Source organism: Aythya ferina (genome assembly GCF_964211825.1).
Source record: "Aythya ferina genome assembly, chromosome: 4".
Classification (NCBI taxonomy): domain Eukaryota; kingdom Metazoa; phylum Chordata; class Aves; order Anseriformes; family Anatidae; genus Aythya; species Aythya ferina.
In genome coordinates, this window is record NC_140300.1 from 45,756,691 (window position 1) to 45,776,320 (window position 19,630).

General features: G+C 36.8%; 1 protein-coding gene across 1 annotated transcript; it reads right to left on the minus strand.

Annotated features, from left to right (window-relative positions):
* Window positions 1-2,533: 2,533 nt before the first annotated feature.
* On the minus strand, window positions 2,534-15,628 carry PLRG1 (pleiotropic regulator 1). The gene is made up of 15 exons (XM_084517131.1): window positions 15,524-15,628; window positions 14,937-15,043; window positions 14,541-14,683; window positions 13,471-13,524; window positions 11,838-11,931; window positions 11,309-11,399; window positions 11,019-11,120; window positions 8,958-9,050; window positions 8,457-8,606; window positions 8,241-8,342; window positions 7,633-7,735; window positions 6,841-6,949; window positions 5,647-5,786; window positions 3,733-3,926; window positions 2,534-2,734 (listed from the first exon to the last, which is right to left on the minus strand). Exons 1-15 carry the CDS (start codon window positions 15,530-15,532, stop codon window positions 2,675-2,677), a joined length of 1,551 nt encoding a protein of 516 aa, XP_084373257.1. The 5' UTR covers window positions 15,533-15,628; the 3' UTR covers window positions 2,534-2,674.
* Window positions 15,629-19,630: the final 4,002 nt, after the last annotated feature.

Consider the following 19,630-nt stretch of genomic DNA (forward strand, 5'->3'; position numbering starts at 1 on the left):
AATGATTTTTTATTTTTTTAAATGAATCTTGATGTCTCAAATGATATTTACAGAAGCATATACGACAATATTCACATTACTGTCAAGTGGAAGAAAAAACTACTGGGAAGGAAATGAACATGCAAATCAGACGTTAAAGAATACATAAAAAAAGTCACACTGAAAACTGGGACAGCACACTAGAGAGCCAAAAAAGAAAAAAGTAATTCCAAACAACAGTGACACAGCCTTTCACTTGTAAATCAGATCTTTACCCACAGCACCACAGAGAATGCCCTGGCAACCACTGCCCCCATGCTAGTGGATTCCTGCCGAACTCCAGGGAAGAAGCGCAGGTTCTGCAGGTGACTTTCTGTTCTCTACTCAAAGTGCTAAACGATGAAATAAAAACAGTTTTTAAAGGGAAATGCCAGTATAGAATAGACGTGCAAGACCTGTGAGCCAGAACTTCTAATTTCCGCTTTCTGATTCCAAATTATCAAAAGAGACACTTCTAATAAGAACAAACAATGACAAAAAAAACCATCCTTTTCCAAGTCATTCTTCTCCATACTGGTTTCCTGTTAAAATTCAACCATGAGCATAAGAATTAGAATTACGTACAACACCAAAATACTTCACAGATTTCTGGAACAAAGCATTAACAGCAGGCATAAATCACATGGGCTATAACCTATATTTTCCCCATTACATCAGTTAAAATGAAAACAGCTGTAATAAAGATTAGCAACCAAATAAAAGGTGTTTAATCCAGACTATAAATATCCTCTGTGAGATTTTCTTTTTAAACAAATAATAATTGGTTTATTTTTCTCCAGGCTCTAGGACGGCAAGAAAACTAATGCTCTAAGTGAAAAACTGCAGGCTAGGCAGATACACAAAGAGAAGCAGATTAAAAGGGGATTGCATACATGTTACTGTAGTCTACCTTCCCCTTCCCTCCTCCCCCTGAAACACCACTTTTAACTTCAAAAGAGAAGAATTTGAAAATAAATATTTAAGTTAAATCAGATTGTTATTTTTTTTTAGTTTAAAGTGAATGTTTTTGATCCGTATTTCATGTGGGTTGTTTTTGTATTTTTCATAATTGTAAGATCACCACCATTCCCATCTTTTCCTATTTTGTCTTCAAACACAGCAGTCTGGAAAACAAAGTTCAGTATGCGTTGAAGAGCAACAGCAAAGTTAGTGAGGTGTATAAAACTTGCTATTTTGTGATCATGCTTCAGTCAATAGCTGTCAACCAAACTTCAGTTATTCATGCAGCATGGACTCCTTAAGACGACACTGTCAAACATTTAAATTATAAATACAGTATTTGGAGGACATACACAAGATTTCTTATGCATTACTACAGAAATAAGTCTTGGAATATAAACGACACTTAGTCTTACTAGATTTTTGTAAGTTATATTATTAGTATCTCAAACAGAAGGCTCCAACTTTCAACAAGCTGTCACTTCCCTAATACAAATCCCAGATTTGAAAGAAATCAGACGGGCATAAATTAGAAGTGGTTACTGTGAACAGTTTACTACAAGGTTGCCACCACAGAACAATTCTCAGTGTCCACCCTGCATGAAACTCACCACTGCAGCCACTGAAAATGTTAGCAGAATTGCTGACAACTGAATGGCTCAATGATTTAACACTTTCCTCCTCTGCTAAGACAAAGTGTTTTAGAACACCAGCACCATGGATAAACTGTACCAAGGAGGCTTACATGTTTACTGCTTGTTACATGACCATTTGTACACGCAATTACACATCTGACCCTTGTATTAATCATCTTTCAGTATATATTTAATCCTTTAAGATCTTGGGGAGACAGCAATAAATAAAATTAAGGTTGGAATGACTTCAGAGCTTTCACTCAGATCTGTTTTAGAAGTTCCCCGTAATCTAATGTCATAAATGCTTTGGATAACTGAAAAAAACAGAGATAATTTGAAGAAAGTTAATTGGTCCTAATCCACTGCTGACTAAACAACATAATTTGACAGTAGCCATTGCTATATGAAGGTCCACTCCAAAATGAAAGTAATGAAGATGTGGAGTTGCATGTGAAAACTCTCCTAGAGAAAGAAACACTATGAAAATCCATTTAATTCAATAACACAGCCATTGAGCATTGCCAGTGTGGCTTACTAAGCAAGCTACATTGGTATTTTATAGTCCCAATTCTTTCTTGGTATTATTCTGTAATTCAGTGTATATACTGTTCCATTACAGCATTTCAGCATATACGAAGCATATATACAGTAAACAACACTGATGTAAAATCTAAAAACGTCACTCAAGAAGTCTCCAGTACATGGCCTCTATGGATAAATTTACAATTAACTTCTATAGTGAAGCAAAGGGCTTTCAAAAAACCTGGCTCACCAAAACATTTAGACTTATGCTCAGTAGATACATATAAAAAAGTAACCACCTGCACATTTATCCTTTTCATGAACTATACATGCGCCACAAAGAAAAAATTAACAGCTGCAACTGGTTTGTTGAGTTCACACCAAAAAAAAGACAAAAAGAAAGAAGAATAAAATTTATTACAAAACATGTTGAAAAAGCAATGACTTGCCAACTTCCTGCTCTGCTGCTGTAGGCAGAACATAATGTGAATGCTCTCCGGAAAACCAAAACAAAATTATAGCACAAGTATGTTGCTGTATTAAAATCGTTTTCTCTTGATAATTTCTGGTTTCCAGCTGACAGGATGAGTTTCCTCAGTCTAAAAGGGGGAAAAAAAATAAAGCAAAGTCTCATAAGGATTATTTTTAACTTGAAATCAATCTGCAAATAGAGTTTAAAGTATTTGTTACATAGGATTTACATATATTTTATACATAACATTATAATTACCTAATGTATTATGTAATTCATTTACCCACATTAAATTTTAATGCCATTCCACTGCCTGAAGTACATGACATGCCTTTTTTTTTTTTTTTTTAAAGTAACAAAGAAAAATCAGGTTGCCAGTGGCAGCTCAGGAAGAACAGTGTAGTGATCAAAACATTATGAACAGTCAATGAGTCAAATGTCTTCCAGTGATGTACATGAGTTCTGGCAAATGCCACAACGTCTGCAGCTTAATCAATAGCAAAATGTATAAAAACATTTAAAAAGTTATTCCTTTACAAGTTACTCTAAGCTCAATGGTTTAATAAAAAAATAATTATTTACATGGAAGACATTCTGATAAACTATACTAGTATATATATTACTAGTATATACTAGTAATATATATATTACTATATATAATTTATTGCCTTCCTTATTAGTAAATAGATTCAGCTTATTTTCAACTGTTATTTCCAGATCTATTTACTTTGAACACTAGTCATTTGTCTTGACAATTTTTGAACCTAGATCATATATAGAAGTACTATAAAAGTTCCAAATTCAATCTTTCTGCTAATTCATGTTTTAATGGTTACTACCAAGCAGTCCCCTAGTGGTTTCAAAACACAATACACACAACTATTTTAATGATATTTATCCAAGCTTTCTCATAAAGGATTTGTGCGGAGGAGTTGATGGACATGCAACTTATTTGTTCTATAGCAGTTAGTAAGAAATCAGGAGTAGGCTGTTGTCTTCTTTACATTAGTGCATACATGTCCTTTTGAACATATACAGAGTTGTTGAATCTGTTTTATTAAAATGTGAAACATTTATTTGAAATCTGATTTCATGAAAATATATTAAAAAGACACTTTAACATACCGCAGTATCATCTTCTTTGTATACTTTTATGGTTTTATCAGCTTCAGCCGTTAGCAATCTGCTTTCTGACTGGTCAAATACACAAGCAAATATTCCTGATTCACTGTCCAAGGAGCCTGGCTGTACAGCTGCATGCACCCTCTGGAAATTATATCCAGTTCTCCAGTCCCAAAGATGCATAGTACCATTATCAGCTTAAAGAAACAACACAAGAATTAATATTATATTTTTCTAAAAACAGTATCAAGAACATCTAATTAATTTATCAGAAATATATCTGATGAAATATTCATGTATTCAATAGCTCAAGCCATTGCCTTGTGTTCTAATTACTTGTCACCTGAGAAAAGAGACCGACACCCTCCTTGCTGCTGCCTCCTTTCACATAGCTGTACAGAGTGATGTACCAGGTCTCCCCTCAGCCTCCTTTTCTCCAGACTAAACAGTCCCAGTTCCCTCAGCCACTCCTCAAGTCTTATTTTCTGGTCCCTTCATCAGCTTCATTGCTCATCTCTGCACACACCAGAGCAACTCAATATCCTTCTTGCAGTGAGGGGCCCAAAACTGACCACAATATTCAAAGTTCAACATCCTATAAGGTTTCCTGTACTCTGCTGGTTTCCTTCTTAGCGAAGAAGGAAGGCTGATCTTGTCTAAGTGGCTGATGAAGCTTCCTCATCCCATTTTCCTTCCAATAATCCAAAGCTATGATATAACATATCCCAAGGCAATTGCAGCAAGTTGCTCTGGAAGCAAAGAAAGGATTGGCATTCTGAATATTAAGTTCTGTTCAGTAGCTCCACTAAAATGGAACAAAAAGCTATTATCCTGCCAAATAGATTGCAGACAGTAGGGAACCCGTTAACAGCTTTATGTTTATAGAGGTTCTATTTCAAATACCAGTTTAAACTACTGTCACTGTAACTCCTAGTGGCTTCAGGGAATTCATAGCAATCCAAAGTCTGTATTTAGAAGGGCAAGCCCAGATAAGCAAAACCAAGAGGTGAAAACTCAGGTCCTGCTAGTAATTCGGAGCAATACAATTTAGCTTCATTTCCCACAATAGCTAGAGCATTGCCAGGACAAACTCATAATTAAATAATAGGTCTAGGACTTCAGAAATTTGGGTTTAACTTCCTGCTTTAACTGTTTTCCTACGTTATCGTAGGCTCTCTCTAGAGATTCACACTCAAGCCATAAAGTTACAACTTTCCTCACACTAATTCATTCCATGTTTATAATAATGTTTACAATAAACAAAAAGCCCTACAGAAATTACCAGTTCCTATTACATAGGCAATGCTTTAATGACAATATCTGAATTCTGCTGGAATATCTATAAGCTACTTTCATAAAAGCTTGTCCCTAAAAAAAATAAGGTCTACACATGTAGTCTGTCTTATGCAAAGATAAGACTTCCAGAAACATTAAAGATTATGGTTTTAATAAATATAAAATACTTTAAGTGTTAACATCAAAATATTTTTATTGCAGTGCTTGAGTAATTGACATATAGGAAAATGCTACCTGCAATAAAAGATAATGAATATTTTTACATAAAATTATTCATGATCAGATATAGTAAGCGTTCAGGATTCTCCTCCATTTGACTCACAGAACCAGGTAAAATTCGGAGATAAGCTACTAATCTTGGCAACAACCAGCTGAGAAAAGGAAATCTCTTCCCTACTGGAGCCTTGAAATTCCTTTCAAACACATTTTTGGGCTTGCAGCTCAGTAACAAAGAAAATTCAGGTGACACTACTTGCAGCAAAACAAAGCTGTAGGCTGTAGCAGGATTGTTATCCCAGAAAAATGAGAGTTTGGTGAAGGTCTTTGTCTAAGGACCTCTGGACATATATTCATAGTATGGGGTAGAGTGGAAGGAATATAAACACACATTTCTTGTTTTACCTCCTGATACCAGAACTCCATCTGAATTTACAGCAAGTGTGTTGATAATAGCATTGTGACCAGAGAGGTTCTGAATGAAGTTTCCATCTGGGAATTTCCATTGCTTAATATTATCTGGAGAACCAGATGCAAATGTGTAACTGAAAGAAAATACACACAGTATGTTAAAGCAAAAATATCTGAAGATAAATAACACTTTGTTCAATCTACTGCTGAATGCTAGTTGCAGAATTATTTAACACTGCTTCTCTGACATCTGTACTTTGCATAAAATTAAGCAGTTTTATGATGTTATGAATGAAATCATAAGTTATCTATCTATTGTTTTCCTTTAGTTTCATAGATTACCTAAACTTTAGGAATCACAAGGCTCTCCTATACCATACAGGATGTTAATATGCAAACAAACATTAAAAATGCACATTAAGTTTTGGACAGTGTAAAACAATATTCTCATCTGTTGCTATTGTGACAAATTTTCAGGTATAATGGCATCAGCAGCAGAAGTATGAGGGGAAAAATAGTTTTGGCTAGTCTTCCAGAACTATGCAAGCAAGGATAACGCACTGTAAAAAAGTGAATTTTATGTGAATTTTTCTCCATTGTTTTAATGGGCATTAACAGACAATTTTTGATGAATCAACATATTGTATCTTAATTTGGAGCATTTCCAATAACACCTGCTTCAAAGATTAAACATCCACAAGAAGTTTCTTTTTACGGCCTGTTAGATTGGAATACCTTATGCAGTGAAGCACATATTCCAAAAAACATCCCTTTGCATTAATCACTGCTTCCTTTATTCACACATGCACAATTGTATAAAATGCATTACTTTCTGCTAATAATCACTCAGTTACATATTTATTATTAGCCTTATAAAGCCCAGTGCTGCTGATTTTTCAAGTATCGTGTCAAAGCACATGCATAAGAAATTCTGTGGGAGTATATAAAACACATTCTGGGGATTGTTAATGTACACCACTATCAATATCTGGGAAGCACAGTGTAATTAAAGTATTTGAGAACTAAGAGGCTACCAATATGTACATTTTAAAGCATTCTATGTTTGTAAGTTTTTTTTTTTAAAACATGTTATTATGCCCTACTATTCCAAATCATCATTCACATTAGCTTTCTCTCATGTTCTTATGTTACAAATTTTGAAAGAGTAGAAGAATGAGGAAAACTTACTGTCTTGGATGTAGTATTACTGCTCTTACAGATTTCTTATGATTTGTCAAAGTAACACGAGTTTTTCCTGCCACTAAATCCCAGAGTCGTATGGTAGTATCATGACTGCCTGCAATGAAAAGAAAACAGTAAAAAACTTTATTCTTATAAAAGTTACTATTTTTTGATAAGTCAGCCAAAAACATTACATGTGAAAGTAAAAAATAACTGATATTTGTTAGGGAAATAAAACACTAATGCCGTTTCAGGAGAGAAAGATGATGGGTTGTTGCAAGTCTTTTTATGCAGTCTGAAATTCAAGAACTAAGTAGTTACATAGAGCTGTATTTTGGACATAACGGGAAAGATGCACTTTAATCATGGTACCAGACCCTTGTAACTGTATTGTAGAGAACTGTGGACTACTACAGAATATTCGAAGTTTCAATACAAATTACAAAAAAAAAATTAAACATAGGAAATGCAGAAAACCTTTTAAACAATCCACAGCCATATTTCCTTAAATATATCATTAATTGTATGAAATAACCATTGCATGGCCCATTTTCAACAGAAAATCTAACAAAAAGGTGAATTAGGTTAAAGATAAGAGTATGAACCTCAAAATCATTAGGTTTATATTAGATTTAAGCAATAAACCTGATAAAAGTATTATTAAAATCATATTTATTATCATTTAGGTTTATTAGATAAACCTATTACATAAACTTAAATAATAAAAAAGGTTTATTACTTAAACCTAATCACTAATGTATTTGTTAATCATTATATGTGAAACCATGCCCATTATACCTGTAATAATTTGTGGTTCTGCAGCTTGGCACTTCACTGTCGCTACCGCATTTGTGTGTCCTGATAATGTGTGCACGCTGGCTTTTGTCCTCACATCCCAAATCTATGAATCCACAGTAAATAAATTAGAGGTTAAGAACAGAAGCCTATTCAGTGTATTTTAGGCATTGTCATGATTATATGAATTCATTGTCATAGGTTTAGAGATTAAATTATGATGTTTAAGTTGTTTACTTCACCCAACAGTTCATCACATCATTGCCCCAGCTGTCAAATTTCAAGGGGAACAGGAAACCTGCCTTTAAATTTCTAGACATCTAGATAACTTAAAGTCACCATAAAAACAGAACTTTCTAAATACAGTAAAATGACTGATCTTATATTTACTTAGGTAGTCTACTTACTAAATTAAAAAAATAAAACATTCCCCTGAAAGGATACTTTGCTTGTTTTTAGGTTATAACCAAAGGCTTTTTTTTTTCCTACACAGGAAGGCAAAGTTAACAGAAACCTTCATTGTATTTTCATCTTAATACACATCCTTAACATTTGCTAACTACTCACTTTTATACATTGAATATATTAAAAAATATCAAGGTTATACTTACTCGTGCTGTTGAATCTCTGCTACATGTTACCAGCACATCTATTGTTGGGTGCAAGTCTAAACCATAGACAGCACTTAGGTGACCATGGTAATGCCTGATAACCTAGATGAAAACACAAAGACACAACCTTTAACATCTTCAAAAGATTATTTCAAGTGCTTTGATTTTTATGTTTCCCAGTACCAACTAATTCCAATTACAGAAACTACAGCTTACCTTATTGTATTCAAGATCCCAGCATTTCACCTGTTTGTCTTCTCCACAAGAAAAGAGGTATGGACTTCTTGCACTCACTATCACTCCTCGTACTGTACTGATGTGTCCCGTCAAAGACAATTTCAATTTGCCGCTAGCAAGGTCCCAAATCTGCATCAAAACAGGTATTTTGAGGTAGACAAAAAAAAAAAAAATCTACGCTATGGTAACATGAGAAAACAGCCCAGGTAAAAAGCAGTAGGATTAAAACTAAAAATTACAGCATAAACATTTACTCCTCAACTACTACCATATAATAAATGAAATACTAAGTAGTAGTAACATTCCATAAATCTTGTTCCATCTGTGACTAGGTAATAAGGAAAAAAAGTTCTGTACCTCTGTACACAGCATTATGTGCACAGTAACCAAGACATTGTTTCCAGGAGCTAAAGACATTTTAAAATGTGAAGGGGGTGAAACAGAAGAGTTATTTGTTAATAATTTCTTCCAACCTCTTACCTTTATAGTTCTGTCAGCAGAGCCAGTAACAAACCACTGATTTCCTGGTTCTACTGCAATACATCTCACCCAGCCCAAGTGACCACTGATAACCTTTAAAAAAGGAAACGTTTTTTTTTCTTAAATCAGGAAAAATACACAGATCAGTCAATAAAACTTTCATTCTCCAACACTACAATTTGTTAGTATTAACTGAGAAACACATGCTTCTCAAAACAATCAAATCTGAAATTAGATCTGAAAAGAGTTTAACTTTTATTTCTACTTTAGTAGAAATTTGTCATACACCACACCTAGGAAATGTGTAACAGGGAAAGACACCGCTCCTACAAGCAATTTTTTCAAGTCTTTTGAGTCCAGAACATTGTGGTTCAACACTTGAGACTTCACAGAAAAATACTGTATTTAAGTGCAACTTCCTTATATCACTGTATAGGGCTTATATAGTAACTAGCTCAAGAACTATTACATAAAATCTTAAATTATATTAGCAAATAATAGTTACCTCTTAAAACAAGCTGCCACCTCCTTTCCCCCCCCAAATAAGGCGTGATACAAGTATATCAGAATCTTTCTGGCAACAAAATACTAGAGAAATCTCAATAAAAGCTTTACTGATACATAGGCTGCTGTAAGCAAGCTTTCTGTTTCACTAATTTCTCTCAAGTCACACAACTAAAATAAAAATTCACAATTAGGTTCACCGGATGCAGTACTTCATGTGCTATCATACACCTAATTTCAAAAGACCTACAATGCAACAGAAGTTCTTAAGCAGAAATTATTTGGTAAGCTAATGTGTATTCTTCAGACCAGATGAGACCTCAGCCACATACATTTGAAATATCTGTCTAGATTTCTTCATAGTCTAGAAAAAAACACAAGCATTTCCAAGACACAAAATAGGTCAACTAAATTTTTTGTCAAGTCTCCGTCTTCCACAAATGACTTCACATCAAGCCTAGGAAGACCAGGTGAAACAGTTAAGTAGCTAAGAGGAAACCCACATTTGGTGTTCTATCTATACTTCTACTTCCAAGTTACTTGAAAAAGCTCTTGTCCTGCTGAGCAAAGATTCTGACAGCAAACCTTTGCTAACAAAGAGCTGATACGTAGCACAGTGACTTGATCTGTACTTACACTCTTTGAAAAGAAAGTCCTCAGAACAAGTAGGCATTTGCCTTGCACCTCTTCTAGGTTTATTTTGATGACATTGCAATAGATTACACTTGCCTTAATTTCTATATAGAGCATGTTCTAATACTGCTGTATTCAGAATCAATATATATTTGAGTTTTTCAAAAAACTACTTTTTACAACTAGGCTTACACCTAATCAGTAAAACAACATTTAGTACTCTTCTGAAGATTTAACTGTCTATATAGGGTGCTATATTTAGATGAACAACACAAAACCAATGCAATCCTGACACCAGAGTGAGAGATTCTTACATCTCAACCAGGAAAACATATGCCTGAAATATTCACCTTTTCTCAGACAAAATATAGAACTGCTCAAGCTTTATAGGAAGAATTAGCCCGTTAGAAGGGAGTGCATGTTGAAACAGAAGTACCTGAAAAGTTAAGATCTGAACCAATACATATGCTTAGAGATCTTCCCTGCAGCTCAGCTACCCTGCCACGTTCATCAACATTAAATGATTTTTGAAATTACTCTCATTCTAAAAGTGTTAGACCAGCTACAGTCATTTCTTTAATGTGTCATTAGTTTCATTTTTTTGCATATTGCCTTTGAGTTCCTGTACCAAAGAATCTTAAAAGAAAGAAAAACCTCACAATCTCTAATGAATATTTGATACTACAGCTAAATCTACATAAACAAAAAATGTAAAAAGAATAAATCAAAGTAATTTACTAAACAGAATGAACAATATTTGTAATCACATCTTTTGTAAAGGAAAGAGTGTGTGTAAAATTTAGGTGTGATCACCTTTCTTTTGATTCTATTTTGTGAATGAGAAATTAAAATCTATGTGTTGGTATCTTAATACAAGATAAACCATTAGTTTATCTGAATTCACGCCATAAGTTTGTAACTTACTCTGTACAGCTTCCAAGGTGGATGCCACTGAGGTTTGGGCATGGTTGGAGCCTTCTTGGCCACTAATGCAGAATTTTTGTTTCCACCAGCTTCCATCATAGCCTGTAAATTAAAAAGGTTACTCTTATGCTTCAAAACTAAATCTCTTCACATAAAACCTAAAGCTTCCTTGCTCTGACATCTCAATACTTATCAAATTTAGTCAGTAAGATCCCCACACAACACACGAATGCAGAACCAATCTGACGAACACTACCTAATTTTCACATTAAAACATGCAACAAACTCACCACTGACATCCCAGGAGGCTGTGAACGCTCAGATATTCCAGCATGCCTGTAAATCTCACCCACACCGGCAGCTGTCCGATTTGCATCCAGCCTAGGGTGAATGAGAACAGTTGACTGATTGGAATCAACTTAGTCTTTCATGAAGTGATAAGGTATCATGGGGCTTTATTCAGCTGAGTCTCTAAGGATGGAGATTCCATAACAGGTTGCCCGGGGAGGTTCCAGTCTCTGACCACCTCAAGGTAAACTTTATATTTTTTTTTTTTAAACCCATAAACAATGTCCCTCTTTTCCTATTACATCTAATCATCACAATTCCCTATGTTCCCACTTCTGTCCACATACCTCTCATGAAACCCAAGAAAAAAAACAGTGTATACTAAGATGGTGCCTGGCCATATAAAAAGTGTTTAAGTATTTTATAGTTGAATATTCAAAATACTCAAAATAACATTTATCCCAACTCCTTTGTTTTGCCTTGAAGTTTCCACAGATTACAGGAGCGTTAACAAAAATAACACAGCAGTACCTGGTCTGAGAAGCAGGAAGTGCTACAGCTAAGGACTGAGCTGCAGATTCACTAGGCATCCTCTGGATCTTGGTGTCTGCTGTCAGAGCCACACCTTAAAAAAAAGCAACACAGCAGAAGCAAAGACAACTATTAAAGAAAATTTAGTAAAGTATATCGTATAAACAGATATTTACACATAGACCCATACACAAGGACTTATGTCTCTGTAATACTGTCATATAACCACAGAATTTTCTGTGGAATTAAATCCACTGAAATTTGTACTTTGGTCCAAATCCATTCTACTGTGATTCTACTGCTTACAGATGTATGCAGACTCTAGCATGGAAAACAGTATGATTGTCATTGCAAACAAAAGCAGCCTAACCAGAAGCAGTGCCCATCTTCTTATCCAGCTTCAACCACTGTGAAACTCCAAACACCAAAGAAAGAAACAGTATTTTTGAGAAGTATTTGCTGACTTGTTCCTTCAGCACAGTTTATTATGTTGTCCCTACGTGGTGGCAGGTATCATGGGGTGGTGCAGGAACTACAAAAAGTTTAGTCCTAATTAAGTGAGAATTTCAGACTAGAACTTCTCCTCATCCTAACAGTAGGTCACTTTAGAATCCAGAACAGCAAGAAACAACAAAAGAAATCTACCCAAACAAAACCGAAAAACACACAAAAAAAACAAACATACAAACAACTCTTTGAAAGGTGCAGCTTTGATGCAGACTGGTGAATTTATTCCACTCCCATTTCTCTATTTTTCCCCCCCCTAACCAAAGTTTTGGCAACTAACAACAAAGACAAAATTTGGGTGAGATGCCCAGGTTAAAATATGAAACAGCAACAAAGATTTTGTTAATTCACAGCTACAGACAAGTAAGCACTTCTGAACTCTCATTTGTTAACTTACAAATCAAGCCACACCAGATTTCCCACTACAGTGAACTTAAGCATTAACAGTAAAAGATCAACAGACAAATCTTACTGCCACAAAGAGAGACTGATCAATTATAGCACCAATTAGCAGTGGCCAATGCAACAACATAGGAATGATCTTTCCAAGCATACATGAAACCAGCTGACACTACAGCTATTAGACACTACTGCCCCTTTCTCAAAGCAAGGCTGCTGATACCTACACCTTTCCGGTCTAGTAATAAAAAGCAGGATACTTTCCCACCTTGTCTTTCTACTGCCTTCTAGCTGCAATCCTCCTCCTTATTCAAGATAAATCTCTAAGAGCAGCTCTGCCACTACAGTGGAGGCACTAGGAATCCATGGGTCTTGGCAAGTTCTCCAAGAGAAAGTGAACATCAAAACTAGGGAGAAAATTCCTAGAACATTTTTGACGGCGTTACTACAGGGGAATTCTCACAGAAACGAATGACATCCTCAGAGCAAGATCACATCCACAAAGGCTTAGCAAGAAGACACCGCATCTTCATCAAATCTTACTACCTCCTAATCCAGAACATTTTTCAGCCACAAAACTCTGCATCAATACTATGAAAGACTCAAATGTTACTTCCCACTACTACTGACTACTGTCAGCTATGGATTCACTGCAACAGGAAACCTGCTAGGACATGGGATGCCTGGAAGGCAACAAAGTTGTCAAAACTCAAAGAATTTTACTTACCAGGCCCAGATGGATATGGATGTGTACCTGTTATCATATATTCAAGCTCCTGTCCTAAAAAACAATAGAATTTCATGTTAATAACTGTATTTTACACTACATCACAAAATAATGCATTCAAGCAGGAAACTGAGGAAAACAGATCAAAAGAAACCTGCAATAACTTAATTTCTAGTGAACTACACAGAAATTTAATTCTTATTTTAATTTGTTTTGACTACCTTTTCTAAAATTCAATAGTAAAATTACATCGTAAGAACACTAATGGCTTTTTTGTTTCAATCCAGAGGGACACTCCCCCCAAACAAAAATCCTTCGCACTGTCAAAGGTGCCTTTTGAAGTAGATAAAGTATCATGAAAAAAGATTCAAGTACAAACAACGTGTCTGACATGCAAGCCACTTACAAAAATTCATTGTGTGCAATGACAGAAGAGAAATATACAAGCAAAAGTTTTTTTCTTAAAGTATTTTCAGTCTCTCAACATTTCTCAGAATACTTTCAAATGCAGTATTTCAGAAAAATATCAACTAAAATGAGAAGGCTTTTGGCATTCTTCAGAAGAGAAGTTTCTGTATAAATCTACCCAACGTGCACACTTTCTATATGTAATCAAACACAAGCTGAAAAAACCTACAAAATCAAAACAAGTATTTCTCTTTTAATAGGTGCCCAGCTAAAAGAAGTCTGAAAAAATTATATGAAACAAAACAAACAAAATAAGTCCTTAACTATCATCAATTTGTAAAAAGGTGAAGCACATCACTGACCTTTTTCTTTACTCAAGTACAGCATGTACTAACACTACCTTAAAAAACACTCATTTTACCAACAAGTTAAATTACACAGCATCCTACCACTCCCTTATTAAAATAAGCCTTCTCCTTGTCCTGAACCCCTTACCTCCTGTGGACTGTAGCAAGGAAAATAACAAGGAAAATACCAACAAATGAAAAAACAGATATTTTGATTTCCTTCTGAATCTTTGATGAGTTAACAACAGTCTTCAAAATGAAGATCACAGACTATTACAAAACAGAGGAAAACTATACTGCGATGAGCAAACTGACCTTGATTTCCAGAATACTGTTTATGTCCATAAGGATCCCCAGTGGCTGGGCCTCCTTTCTCCCTCATGTTTTCTTTAAGAGTAGGCATGTGCAACACCGAGCCATACTCTGTACGCAGTTTGACTGCCATCTTTACTTTGTGGCTGTTGGAAGAACAAAGCACAACCCTGATTAAACCCTGACTTGAACTGTTAATAAGCTCTGAAATATTTCAGAAAATGTTTTATACAACTTACTTTACAATCCTCTTTTTTTTTTTTTTCTTCCCTCAGCACTAGATTGCTAATTGTGTAGAAGGAAACATCTGAATTTGCCAATAGGACAGAGCAATCACAAAAGTACAAAGCAGTACAAAGCTTTGAGGCACACTCCTAACTCACTGACTGTAGTACTTACCTTTCATCATCTAATGGTATAGGTTTGGCATTATCAGCTACAAACATGTCATGGGTCCTCTTCAAAGACCTGAACACAAGCGTGTGCACAGAATGCTTCTGGACTTCCTAAAATAAAGCAAAGCATATTTAAATAAATTCAGCCACGATTAAATGAAAATTTGAAAACCAAAACAAAACTTGAATCGAGTAGCAATTTCAGACTTCAGCAGCATTAGACGGATGATATAACAACACTGTTTAGTTCACAGAAAACACCACTCCCCTTGGAAACTGTTATATACTATCTTATACTTGTTACCTGTTACCTAAGCCAGAAACTTAATCAAACTTTCAGCACTAGCATCTACATGACAAATGCATAAACGTGCAAATGTTTTTCTTCATATTTTCCAGGCGTTTTTATATGTAAACAGTACAGCAACTGAGTCTGAAAAGACTCCGTTAAGTTTTATTTCACAAACTCCAGAAAATCGAACAGGGGCAATCATCAGTCTCTGCACACAGTGTGACTTCCCTCGAACACCCCCAGGGTCGGTGATCCCACCACCTCCCCGCGCCCCCCACACGCAGCGCAGCGCAGCACACCTCCACCATGGCGCCGCTCCTCCTCGCCCCCCGCCGCCGCCCGCAATGGAGGCACTTCCGACACTTCCCCACACCGAGCCGGAAGCGACGTGCTAAACGCGCGCGGGAAGGCGGGCGGCGGAGCCAAGCATGGGGCGGGGCCGCGCCGCAGTGGGCTGGGCTGGGCTGGGCTCGGCGGCGCTGAGGTCGCGGGTTCGAGTCCCGCCCTTGCCCCCAGGCTGCAGTTACGGGGCCCGACGCGCGGGTGCAGTGTGGCACTGCTGAGAGCAGTCAGCGGCCCCTGGGGAAGTTTTATCGTTTCACACCGTATCCTGATGACCTGACAGGTTTCCCACTTGCCTGTGTAAGCCAAATAAGCAAACACACACGTGGAGCTGCACGCAGACCTGCCCCTTTCATGAGCCATGGGATGGCAGCCTGGGATCACTGCCTCACGCAACTTGGCCGCTTCACACGACGACCATCTCCTCTCCTTCATGGCACTGATGGATCATTTTTGGTGGCAATAGCTTTACACGTGCTGCTCGTGGCTTCCACCACCGGGGTGATGCCCCTTGCACCCACTACGGATGCTGGGGATGGCGGTGGGCCACAAACGTCCCGCATCTGCCGTAGCAGTTCCCCGAGATAGAGGAGACACAAGGTGTAAAAGGAGATCTGGAGGGAAGGGATTTCAAACAATAAAACAAAAATTTACACAAAAAGTAATGCGTGTCTGCTTGACTACTGAATCTGACATGTGGAAATGGTTAAAGGGCTAATCTCTGCCAATGGATAAAGTACAGTGATGTACAATGATACACGCCTTGCAATGCTTTAGAAAGCCAGAGGTCAAATTAATCTGTTATGTTTGCTTTTTTTTTTTTTTTTTAGCAGATTTATTCTAAGTTGAAATATAGTCCAAGATCTTCAATAAATCATGTCAGCAACATTCATGAGAATATTCACTTTATTCATTTTGAAACAACTTTTTGAATCAATTTTTTTTTTTTTAAATCAATCAATACATCAACTATGTGATGTGCTCTTACATGTCAGCTATGGCTCTAATTCCAGAAATAACAAACTATGTAATTTATTTGTTTTATTTTATTTTATTTTATTTTATTTTATTTTATTTTATTTTATTTTATTTTATTTTATTTTATTTTATTTTATTTTATCTTATTTTTAATAAATGACCACTAAGGAAGAGATGACTGGTAAACTGAATATGCTTTCAGTGCTGTTTTTAAGATCAAAATGAACAGCCTCCCTCATTAATGTTTAAGAACTTGCTTACTCACAGAATATGAAGGTAACATTAATTCTCATTTACAAGAAACCCTAGAAACATTTTTTTTTTTTTTTTACTGGTAAAAGGAGCAAAAGAGGACACCGGTTAAAGGAGCAAAAGAGGACACCTGAGATGAGCACTTAATTCCACGGTATTCTTGTCACAGTATGACATTATTACAACACTAGCGGCTTCAAAGAACATTTCTAAATCAACTGGATGTCTTTTTAAATTTAATTTAGTAACCATCTCAGATTGTCAGCGGCCCAAGAAGTCTCTGTTCCCCCTCACCAAGACCACCTCAGGGACACGTTCAGCTTGGAAGAGCCAAGATTCAAGGATGGGGGTTTGTGTAAAGAGTATTGCACCATGGGCAGCCAAATCGGCAGAACAAACACGAGAAGCGGCAAACAAATATTCATTCCTAAAAGCACACATACACCTCTGCCCGTAAGTAGCCCTCCAGGACAAACCCACTGTACAAAGAGATGTCCTGGAACACCATCAGATCAATGTTTTGTTCTTACAGTTCCTAATAGCAAGTTTGTTGTGGTATCATGACATGAGTCTGGGAAGTTCTTCGCATTAACCATGTGTGTTGGGGAGAATATGAGGAAAACACGAGGAAAAAAAATCAGGTGTCCTGTTTGGAAAATAAAGCCTCCTTCATACCGTTTTTAGGATAAATTTAAGCCCTGCTCTTTGCTTTTTGTAAGGCTACACTCAGTCCTTATAAAGTGTCAGACTAGCTGTAATGGTTGCAAGCATGAAATAAAAATCCCGTCTCATAACCAGCAAGCTAACCCATGTAGATTAAGTTCTGCTGCCAAAATATTTGATACATGCATGTATGTTTGCCAGTATACCTTGCTCCGTCTGCAGTTCCAGATTTAGACTGTCACACTGGAAGCATTATTTTTATTTTTTTTTTTTGGTCAGCATAAGTTGTGTTCCTGTACAGGCACAGCATTGCTGAAAAGCCTCTTCAGGGAAGACCTTTGTGGTGCAGGCCCAGCCTCCCCCTACCAACTGAGGCCCTGCACAACGCCTGCTGGAGCATCTGCTCACTGACCCAACTCCACAATCCAGACGTGTGTTGTTCATTTGTTGTGGCTCCTGGTAATTCCCTGGGGAGATACTACTGGCTAACCCTCTTGGGGAAGCCAAGGAAAAGCACTGGAGCAGAGAGGGTCAAAGGCTGGATTTCGAAGGGGAAATCCCATCCGAAGGCAGATGAAATTGGGGATTTCCTGTGCTGGGACTCTGCAGCAGGCTCAGCTCCTGTGCCAACCCCTGCCACTTGTGCTGGACAGGCTCTGCATGGACATAGCCACCTTTGGCCACGACACGCAAAGAGTGCCTGAGGAAGGACACCATGAGCTACTGCAGAACATAGTGGTTGTTTCAGAATGAATTCAAGACAAATATCATGAAGATTTGTATGGACCAAGGCAAGATAATTTATGGCCAAGTTCCTAACTCAGGACTAGTGGGACACCATTTATTTCTCCACTGGCCCAGTACCTGTAAGCTCTGGGCAAGAGGCTCAGCATCACTGTGCCCCTTCCTTATACAGAAAATAAGGGTTACTGAACTTTCCTTAAGGCACAGTGTGGGGAAAATTGCATTTAAGGTTCTGGGAGATGCCCAGAACCAGTGATGACAGGGCGTATGGTATCTTGGCTGGCATCTTTACATAGAAATAACACATTGATGATGTCAGTTTTGGCCACAGACAGTCTTCCTTAATTTCTATAGGGATAAGTTTGTGTTCTTCCAAAGCTAATAGTGTTAGTGTAAGTGACGTCCTTACACATAGGATCATACTCGGGGGAGTAAGAGCTTCCTGAGCCATGGCTCATTTGGGGCCAAGCTGTTTAATGATTAAACCCGTCAGGTTAAACAGTTTTCATATTTCAGGAATCCCCATAGTTTACCAGAACTCTGACAATGGCATGAATACAGGAAAAAGGACTAAAACAAGCAATTTTAGCTGTTCTTTTCTTTGTTTATCACAAAATCTCCTGCTCCATCAAGTTGGTCTCTGAAAGGGAAGCTCAGCCCATGGCTTGCCTCTGCTAATGTCCTCAGACATCAATAGGAATAACTTTAAAAAAGTGTGCAGACTTTCATTCTGCACCTTAGATATAATTCAGTGTAACAAAATCATCCATAATCCATGCAGAAATTATAGAATATGCAGGCACTGAAATGTTAAAACTGCTAATATGAGAGCAGTGATATGCCATATTCTTAAAAAGTATCAGAAAGTGTGACCCACTATGATTACAAATAACTTCATACCATATTCTTTTAAAAGATTATTAAAAGTATTTAAATAAAGGCTATGACATATATACTTCTTGTGTTAAAAAAGAAAACAGCAAATTAATATGTTTACTCAGATGTACTGTACTTAATAAGACCCAAAGGCTTGCATATCCAGGTGCCATTAGAACTGTTTACAAGGGTGTAGCATTCTGTGTGAGGTGAGTTTAATTCAAATTCTATATGCTATTGCTGAAGCATCCACATTTTCATCAGGGAGAAAATAAGCAAGGAGATGTCACAGTCAATATTTGACAACATTTCTTTTCTTTGGATGTTCAGCTTTTCAGCTGTCATTTTTTTTTTTTTTTCAGTCTTGTAAGACTCGTAATTTTTGAGAACATGGTAACTTGTGTAATCTGAGCAGGAGGTACTTTTAAGTTTTTAAACATTTAATTCATGCCAGCAGCAACAGAGGTCTCTGGGACACGTAGATAAGAGATGTCCAGAGAGATTGCTCAACATCAAATGTATTCAGGCACACAGAGAAGAGAAATGTTAAA

What these genes read in the sequence shown, in the direction of transcription:
- PLRG1 (XM_084517131.1), bottom strand. An exon ending in CTGCTGACAGAACTATAAAG is followed by an intron (nt 8,607 to 8,957) that starts GTAAGAGGTTGG and finishes GTTTTGATGCAG; the next exon opens with ATTTGGGACCTTGCTAGCGG. An exon ending in ACAAAGAAGATGATACTGCG is followed by an intron (nt 2,735 to 3,732) that starts GTATGTTAAAGT and finishes TCCCCCTTTTAG; the next exon opens with ACTGAGGAAACTCATCCTGT.